At 41.5% G+C, this 10,000-nt stretch overlaps 1 protein-coding gene across 1 annotated transcript in view; it reads right to left on the bottom strand.

Moving 5' to 3' along the window:
- Positions 1–2,656: 2,656 nt before the first annotated feature.
- LOC138013748 (testis-specific serine/threonine-protein kinase 1-like) overlaps positions 2,657–10,000 on the bottom strand; it is a 7,447-nt gene continuing 103 nt past the window's right edge. The window contains exons 1-5 of the mRNA XM_068860821.1: positions 9,831–10,000; positions 8,646–8,886; positions 7,786–8,034; positions 5,516–5,710; positions 2,657–3,579 (exon numbers count right to left, since the gene is read on the bottom strand). The exon at positions 9,831–10,000 is cut by the window's right edge and continues 103 nt beyond it. Coding sequence (XP_068716922.1) covers positions 2,657–3,579; positions 5,516–5,710; positions 7,786–8,034; positions 8,646–8,886; positions 9,831–10,000 — 1,778 coding nt within the window. The remainder of the gene's footprint in view (positions 3,580–5,515; positions 5,711–7,785; positions 8,035–8,645; positions 8,887–9,830) is intronic.

Raw genomic sequence — 10,000 nt, 5'->3', positions numbered from 1 at the left:
CATCTACCATGGCACTATAATGATTTGCGATATCAAAACAATATCGTGTACTATGAGAGCTACATATTACGTCCTGGAAAACAAAACGCAGCTCAGTTGACAGTTATTGAATGAAGCCCTGTGTCAAGCATTCTCGTCACCAGAGCCTCGGATCGACCCAAGGCTCTGGGAAACTCTACGTAGGAGAACATGCTTCGTAGGGTTCTTCTAGTCAAAAATTGGGTATTTGAACCTTACCGCGCCTGCTCACTCCTCGTGCTAACATGAATGCACCAATTAGAGACGCTTTTGATTGCTCTTCAGGAAAAGCAATGAGAAAACACTTTGTTTCAGGGTTCCCCAGAGTTCTTCCCTGTCTGTTTATATGCACCTGAAAACTTTTTTTATTTATTATAGCGAACTTCGCGCACCGAAAGCGCGCGGGGAAGCACTGGTAAGAAAATAAGGTAATCCATCTGTGCGAGAAAATTTCGTTTTGGTCATCCTACGACCGTACTAACCTTTACCAAGCTAAAGAGGTCTATACTCCACAAGAATGCTTCATCACTGTTTCCAAAGCGACTTCCGTATTGCACTCTATAACCTATTTATGACTTCGTCATTGACCGATCAGAAACGTGATATTGTGTCGAGTATATAATAATAAGTATGGGTTATCGACCAAGCGTGAGGTCAAGATGACTGGATATTGGCCAAGTTCTTTTTTTGCGTGTTTATGGACCGAGACGAAGTCGAGGTCCATAAACACGCAAAAAAAGAACGAGGCCAATATCCAGTCATCTTGACCGAACAATCTTGGTCAATAAAGGATTTATTATATGACTTAAAACACCAAAAAATGATCTTTGATCTTGCGGGACCAAGCGAGAAATCCCGAGCGGGCAGTATCGCTCCATCTTGCCCGCTCGGGTAGCCAATCAGAGCGCGCGATTTGGTTCATCTTGCCCGCTCACGGAGCTAGTCATATAATAATTAACAATTATTCTACGAGGGCGTGCTGGATATGAAGTGATAGCTAACGCACCGAGTTGGTTATAGTCATTTTATATCCAGCCTTCCCGAGAAGAATAATTGTTTTATTAAAAACTCCAGGATCAACAACTCATCTTTGGTGTTCCCGGGGTAGTATTGTCGACTTGAGCATCGATTTCCGTCTCGGTCAATTCCGATCCAAAGTGGCTTTTGTCGGCCATTTTTTGTCAGAGCTGCAAGAATGTTTTCAGCTCGCTTTATTGCTGACGCGTTGCTTGACCATACTAGGTGCAGCAGGTATATGAAGTGATAGCCTGTGTCCGACGAGCCAAGGAAAATGCTAATATCCGTAGTTCAGCTTTTAATAAATGCATATATTTGCTATTTATTAAGAGCCAAGTTAGGCAAGATTGCCCGCCATCTTCATTTTGAGAAAGAATCAGACTAGTGACAGTGAGCTTGCAATTGCACTGATCATCACGAAATCAACTTGGCCAATTCCCCGCGTAACAATTGAATCCATACTTAAGGGGAAAGTTGTTTGCTTGTTTGATGATAGGGACAGCTTTTTTTCATGGTTATTTTTGTGACGAGAGGTGGTCTTCATTGATTGAGTCGGTCAGACGACAATAATTGTTATACGCAGTGTGATCACTACGGATACAAGCAATTCAATAAACCAAGCTGCAGACCTTTGGTCTAAATGCCCGATCTCACTTGAGGATCTTACTGTATTTCATAACCCGCGTTTTTCTCGGTTCAGTCCTCAGAATACTGTAAAGCACGATGTACTTCAAGTGGCTAAGAATTCCAGGAAAGTAAGTTATATCTCTAGAGCTTTGAGTCAAGCAACAAAGTATAAAAGAAAAAAAAAGAGGCCTCTACTGTAGAATAGGGTGCATTCATTCGCCCAATCATAGCACCCATGATATATGACAACTATGATGCGACTGCGCTACCAGCGCTGGGGACGGAAAAAATAAGTGCGTGGCTGACATATTGCCGGGAGATTTCTCACCGCCTAAAAACTAATAACTCTTCCCTTTAATTAATGGTTAGTGTGCTCGACTCCGGAGCGAATGGTCCGGGTTCGAATCCTGGCCGGGGACATTGTGTTGTGTTCTTGAGCAAGACACTTTACTCCCACGGTGCCTCTCTCCACCCAGGTGAATAAATGGGTACCGGCGAAATTCTGGGGGTAACCCTGCATCCCATCCAGGGGGGAGTAGAAATACTCCTAGTCGCTTCATTCCATGGAAACCGGGATAAGTTCCGGCCTGATGGGCCACTTGGCTCGTATGCAGACTTTACCTTACCTACCGTTCAGTAGCCTGTGTGGACTACCTTAACTTCCCTTGGTAATGTGTGCGAGCCTTTGAAAATTGCAAAAGGTGCCCAACTGGAATTTTTAATATCCAGTCTCGTCTAATCATCAAAGACCTTGATTTAACAACACGATGTTTGACTAAAACGTTTGATTTTATTTATCATTGTACTGATCACTTACAACAAACGAAGGCCTGAATGCAAAATTGCAACATATCATCAATGATATGACTGCCTAATTTCAGTTATCCGAGCAAAGCGGGCAAGCGCTTTATTTTACTATTACTTCGCATGCCTGTTTGACTGTAAGTCAGGGGAGTTGAACATGAACCAATCAAAAGGAGCAGTTTTAAATTTTTCACGATTTCTGCTGTTCCTCTTTTTCTGAAGCAACGATAGTGGCCAAGGTATCTTGATTCAAGCCGGCTTCTTGGAATTTCTTCCGCCAGAGAAAGAACTTGGTATTAGCGCTTGCATCCTTTTCAATCGAACCTTGCATTCTTGATGTGTTATTTATTGTATGAAACTGTACAGTCACATAATAGTCGGTGGCAACACTGGACATCCTTCGATTGGCTTGCATGGATATTTGAGCCTCTTTGAAAGCCATCTTAGCAGCTCTTGCCGCAGAAGTGAACTTAAGCTTTTGGATTTCCTTGAATCGCGAATCTCGTCCGCCAGGAATGCGCCTACTTAGGCATGCTAATGGTAGGTACTTTTCTGGTACGCTGCGATTCTCCACTTTCAGCCTTTGTGCATTTACGTATCCAGGTTGAATCTGTGGGAGAGATCGAGTCACTATTCCTGTTTTAAGATGTTTCGGCAAACGGGTCATTTCCCTTGAAGCTGTGGAACCGCGCTTTTTTGGATCAAATTTCATTATAACGTCAGCTACTAAAGATGTCTTCTTATCTGAGAGGTCCTTTGCTATGTTATCGGTCGGTGTCAAGGAGCCTAGAACGTCAGTTACAATAGTACTACTTCGCCTCGAATGTCGTCTTCCATATGATTCAATTGGTAGCTCTTTTTTCTCTTCCTCAATCGCATGCAATGATTTTACCGCCTTGTCAGCCAATGATCGCAATAGGTCATCGCGTAGATTCATTCGGTAGCTGCTATCCAGAACGGGGAGACCTGAAATAGTGTGACGTCGGCTCGTATCCCACCTGGACTGCTTTGGTTGTTGCTCTTTGGCCGGAAATGTGAAACAATTGATAAGTCTGGGACTTTGACCAAGTTTAGGATGAAGCTGTTTGATTTCTACCGGATACGATTCCTCCTCTGAAAAATGAGCAATAAACAAAAATGTGACGAGGAATATATGGTCATTTGAGTGCATATGCAATCGATAGCAATCGATTTAAGTTCTAACAAAGAATGAACGGAATAAACAAACATAGGAGATATTACATGGCCGCACGGAGATACGAAATTTCTCTTCGAGTGTTGCAAAATATTTCACGACTGATACCATACAAGAATGTCGTACGTAAAGTGAACGAGATTGAGGAAGAAGTTAAAAGACAATATGACGGTGACATTTCACTTTGCCTTAAGAGATTGGCTAAAGAGTAAAGCAGCGCACCGGAGGCGAAGAAGTGTCTGAGCTTTGGTGACGCTTGCTCGAACGTTGCGCCGTCTACTCATTAAGTAAAAAGACCCAGTAGAATCGCCCAGAGCGCCGTTGTAAGCCCTGGAGTATGCAAAAGCCCGATTGCGTTGGGCGTTGTTAGCCCTTCACCTGTTCCAGCGCTTGTTTTTGCACCCCCACGCAAGACCCCAAATTTTCGGTAAAAAGGTATTCGGAAGTTTCATTGGGAGCCAAATGCATCAACGTTAACGCTGCTTCGTTAAGAGGAAACTCGGGGATGTTGCAGAGGTGAAAGCACTCGCCTCCCTCCAATGTTGCCCGGGTTCGATTCCCAGACTCGGCGTCATATGTGGGTTGAGATTGTTGGTTCTCTACTCTGCACCGGGACGGTTTCTCCGGGTACTCCGGTTTCCCCTCTCCTCTAAAACCAACAATTGACTTGCATGATTTGCGTTAATTGTTAATTTCAGTTTACATTGTCCCCAATTAGTGCTCCAGCGCTAGAACGACTAGATAAGTTTCTTTCCTTTCCTTTCCTTTCTTTCAAAGCTCTAAATTGAAGGCATTGTCTCTTCCAGAATCGGAACAAAAAGAGTCCAAAGGACATCTCTAGTAAAACAATCCGAAAGGAATATTTTTCTCAGAAGAACACCTCACAAACGAAAACAACACGAGTCCAGCAAGGCTTAATCGTTTGGATAGAATGACAAAAACATTGCGTTTCTTCTCTACAACACACTTGACCTCATATTCCTGGTGGCTACGGCTTAATTATTGATACCGAAAATTTGGCAAACTTTTCGAATCGCATCCCCCATTTTGACGAAGTATGTTTACGTGGACGACGCGCAAATACTTTGCGTGTTCCCTGTGTGTTGGTTTTGGAAATTAATGAACCTAACTCTGATTGGCTAAGATTTTGCGTCACAGATATAGTTAAGCAGTTCGTGTCCGCAGAAGCTATTTTTCGGGGGAGAGAAATGACCGCCGAAAACACGTCTGCGTTCGCAGGCTAGCTTTACACAGGAGATAAATCAATTGATTTTGACAGAGCCCTATCGGCTGTATAGAAGTCCACCATTTAAAGCAATTTTAGGCAATTTAAGCACTGATCGAATGGTCATAGAATTAACTAAAATATCAAAATAACTGTTCAAAACTATAGAAGAATTGTAACAAAACACAGGGAAGCCAAGAAGGGACATGGATGGACAAAACTGGAGAGGATTGAAATGGATTGAATTTGGGTAAATTTGAAAAACGTCGGCCCACCTTTTTTCAAGTTTATATCAGTCTATATCAAAATGTCATTTACACAGCTGGAAAATCATTCTCAGTTGTTATGTGGCCGTGATTTTGCAAATGAAAGACTCTCGCTCTGCCGATTTGACGTTTAGAGCTCATAATTAACAAAATTAAACAAAATTACCTAAAATAGCGTGACCTAGCCCCTTTAAACAACGGAGGCCAGGTTCCCAAATCCAGGGCGCTAAATTTAGTTATTCAACCTCACGCGAACTATGTTCTTTTTTTTTTGGGGTGCTTTGGTGCTTTTCTCAGTACACTGGTTTTTTTTTTCACGGATTATGGATGAAACTGAATAAAGAAAAGAGCCCCTGAACTTACCGAATTTATCTGTTTCGGGAGGGGCACATTCTGATGGTTTTCGCATGGATACCGGTCTCAAATTATCCTCCAGATAGCTCAGACTAGGATTATCATACAAAGCCTTCAAGCACCAGGGACTCCGAAATGCTTCCTCAGCCGTCAAACGTTCATTTTGATCCGGATTCAGCAAACTGCGAACTAGATCACGACACTCTGTAGGAGAAAAAGAAAGCAGAGGTTTATAAAGGACACAGGAAAACATTGGGGTGTCTCGAAAACTAAGATATAAGACTCCACCTAAATCTCAAAAACTACATGTAGTATGTAGTCTCAACTGAAAAGACAATGGTTCAACGAACGGCTCTTTTGAAATGCCACGTAACGAGGAACAAACGATGCATTCTACAGTTTAAGGCCAAAAATAGGAACCGTCAGTTTTGGGTTTGGGGTGCTACTTTAAATGAATAAAGGATATGATATTATTTGTAGGTTAACGACCACGTTTTGTTTTGACCATTTTCGAATAAAACGAAAATAATAAATAAAAACAGAGAGGAACATTTGTCTAACTCATCTGTTTGAAATGTATTCATATCGAAGGCAACTCATGCGAGAGTTCGGATCGAAATGGACCGATCATAAAATTGACTGTTTTTTTTTTCATTCCTCTAGCAGAAAGGTTTTAAATTTCATTATTATCCCTCTATTACGCCATTTTACCATATTTGGTCAAGAGAAGGCGCAAAATATGAGACGGTAGTACACTGTAGTGACCCGGTTTGACCGGTTTAGAACAGAGCAAATACGGACGGAACGGCAGTTTTTCAATCAAAGAAGTTGTCTTCAACCCGATCCCCAGCCCTAGCATTTATCTTGTCATCGCTTGTCCCCTGGTATTTCGTTCATTATACTATAGACTAAAAAACATTTGGCTGCCTTTCTGTGCTGCTTACTATCTTTCACAAGCGCCCTGAAGGACACTGTCAGATGATACATTTTTTTTAGAAACACTCTTACCAAATAAATTGAAGCAATATAACACCTTTTTGTAGTGGAATAAATTTCTTGTTAAATGGTTTGACATATAATATTCGCGGACATTTTGCTCATTGCTCGTATTTTTCCTCGCCCCTGCTTGGCTCGGAAAAGTACTATGCAACTCACAAAATGTCCGCGCGTATTATAAGTTAAACCATCGAATAAGATATATATATCTTACTTTTTGAGATTTGGGGTGGGGTCTGAACTCTTAGATCTTCGTATTTGAGACACCTAAAAACGCCGTGTTAAAAACACTCGATGAATCCTTCAACCTTTTTTTCAAAACTGGGTTGTTTGTCATTATCCAAATGAATGTTTTCTTTTACACGCTATGTCATGTCTATAAGAAGAGAGCTTTTAAAAGACACCTTGAATGCCATACCAGCGCTTTTGTCTGTGTTATTTGGTGCATCAAACGTACCGAGATGTGACTCACTACAACTTCAAAATGTATTCAAATACATCCCGTTTCGCTCGATTAAAATTTGGTCAACTGTAGTAGTATCCAATAACGCACTGGACATGATTATGTGTACTAGAGCGCCTAAAACCTTATAAAAAAGCATTTTCTTCCCCTGGAATTATAACTGAATCATTCATGATGATGCATTGTCACGTTGAGTCCAGGTCTCTTTTCGATTCTTGTTTGTCTACCCGTAATATTTGACGTTGTATGGGCGACATCGGAGGCAGTACGCTTTTTCCTCATAGGCGTATCATTAAACCGCAGGGTTTTTTTTAAATAACAGTTTTGCATACAAGTGCCTTTCTACTGTCTAATCTTCCGAGTATAGTTAAACTATAAAAGCCTCATTACGTTAGTATCTCCTGTCAGTAACAGGATGGAACGTAGGGATCACCGCGCACCGGTGGCTCAGTTGGTTGAGCACCGGACCGGACCAACACTCAGGATCTTAAAACAACTGAGGAGAAAGTGCTGCCTGTGTGATTTTATCCGCAAATGGTTAGACTTTCAAATCTCCTCGGATAAGGACTATCAACAGTAGGTCCCTTCTCACAAATACCTTACATGTTCATTTGTTCCCTGTGGGACATAAATTTAAAGAACCCACACACTAATTGGGAAGAGTAGGGGATGAAATTTCCGGTGTTGTGGCTGTCCTTTGTGAGTGTATGAGTGGGTGGGTATACCAGGTCCACATCAGCTGAATAGCTGCCAAAACTTCAACCTGCTCAAACAAATAGGTAACAAACAAACAATTGCTTTTCAAGTCCTATCCCCATACCTTTACTAACTCTTTTAGAAAATTTGATCTTGCCGTGATACTCATTCCTAGACAAAGCTTTCATGTCTTCATCACTGAAAGGTAGTCTCGCGCAAGCCATCGCATACAACACCACCCCCATGCTCCACACGTCCGCTTTCTTGCCGTCGTATGGTTCCCCGCGGATGATTTGAGGACAACAGTAGGCAAACGAACCACAGTAGGTTTCCAAGAGTCTATTTTTAACAGTGCTGATTGCGAAGCCAAAATCTAGAAATGTTGAAAAAAGAACATGGAGTTCACAGCAGTATTGAATACTATATCAGTGATTTTGAGATTGAAGAAGGAGGACGGGCTCAATTGTCAACACGCTTTGCATTTCTCTTATGCCTTTCTTCCTTGTCCCGATTTTCTGAACGGTAACTCTGACTCTTTCATAATGTCTAAATAGTAGCGCAAATGTCACCGGGAAGCGCATCCAATCACAGTTTGTTTGCTGAAATTTGAATGTTATCGCTCTGACAAACACAAATAAAGTACACTTCGAAATCTCTTCGTGGGTCAAGACACATTTGGGTGGATAGAGGCTCGTACGACGGTGGTTTCTATGTAACAAGCTACCTTGCCAAGCGATTTTTGAAAACATGCCAGTCAGACTTACTTCTTACTCGAAACGAGTTTCCGTACTTTTTTTATTGTACCTGATTTGTTTTTTAGTTTTTTTGGAAAATGAAATTAAAATGCTAAAAGAGGCTTCAGTTATCAGTCTTGTAGCACCCAATCGATTTTCGGGATCGCTGTTCGTGCCCAGGCAATTGCTCGATATGAATGTAGTTGTAAAGAGTCATTTTCATATGCATGTATGGAAGTTAAAGCTTCACCTGTTACTTTCAACTTTCCTTCCCCAACCAGCAAGATATTTTCACATTTGAGGTCCCAGTGAACGATGTGTTCCTTATGACAATATGCCATGGCGGCCGCTAACTGACAGAACATTATACGCACTTGGTCCTCGCTCAGTACGGGGTTATTGTTAATGAATTCAAGTAAATCGCCTTGGGAAGCTAACTGCAGAACAATGTACACCTTGGTAGATGTCTCTACCACTTCATGAAGTCTGATCTACAAGAAAATTAAAATCAGCGTGATTACTAGTTAAAGTAGCTCAGCATTTAACCGCAATGATAATAACTAGTACTATGGCTTATCAAGACAGTACACACAAGTAAATGAACCTATTCATCCAGCATAGCAATGCAGAATCAAAGTGCTTGTTTTCTTTGGTCTAACCACCTGAGGCTCAGAAGAGCCCAAAGACTACTAAACAGCTGAATATGATTTGTACTCCTGTTGTAACGACCCCAGGAAATGAATTGCATTCATTGACTGATATGTTTTTCCAAACGGCGCATGCTGGGGCTATTTAACAATTATTCTACGAAGGCGCACTGGATATGAAGTGATTTATAACCAACGAAGCGCGTAGCGCCGAGTTGGTAATAATGATTTTATATCCAGCAAACTCGAGAAGAATAATTGTTTTATTAAAAACTCCAGGATCAACAACTCTTCTTTGATGTTACCAGGGGCAGTATTTTCGACTAAAGCATCGATTTCTGCCTTGGTCAATTCCGGTCCAAAACGGCTTTCGTCTCAGAGCTACAAAAATATTTTCAGCTCGCTTTAATGCTGACGCGTTCCTTGACCATATAAGGTAGAGCAGGTATATGAACTGATAACCTTTGTCCGGCGAGCCAATGAAAATGCTGGAAATCTGATAAACCGTAGTTCAGTTTTTAATAAACTGGATTATCACTTAAAAAGTGCGTAGCGTGAGCAGTCCATTACCAACTCTTGGTAGCATACAGTTTATGGCGCTACTCGGGTACAGGGCCTAGACCGCTGTTCTCAAACATATAGACAAAAAGGCTATTGACATCGCAGTTGGAACATACCTTGGCCTAGTTACTATCAGCCTTTGAACCATTAATAAATGATCAATACCTCACGGCATCCCAAGTGTGTAACTGCAACGTAAACTTTAGTACCTGGAATTAGTAACTCACCACATTGGGATGATTCAACCGATGCATGAGATGAACTTCTCGAGGCAGAAACTTTTGTAGAAAATCCTTCGGTGCTCTCCTTTTGTTTATGATTTTTACGGCAACACAACAATTATGCTTTCTGGAATCTGCAAGCTTGACCTTAGCGTAGGCTCCTTCTCCAAGTGTTT

This window comes from Montipora capricornis, chromosome 8, assembly GCF_036669925.1.
Source record: "Montipora capricornis isolate CH-2021 chromosome 8, ASM3666992v2, whole genome shotgun sequence".
Lineage (NCBI taxonomy): Eukaryota > Metazoa > Cnidaria > Anthozoa > Scleractinia > Acroporidae > Montipora > Montipora capricornis.
Note: the sequence above shows the minus strand (reverse complement) of the source record. Positions and strands in the feature narration are given on the sequence as shown.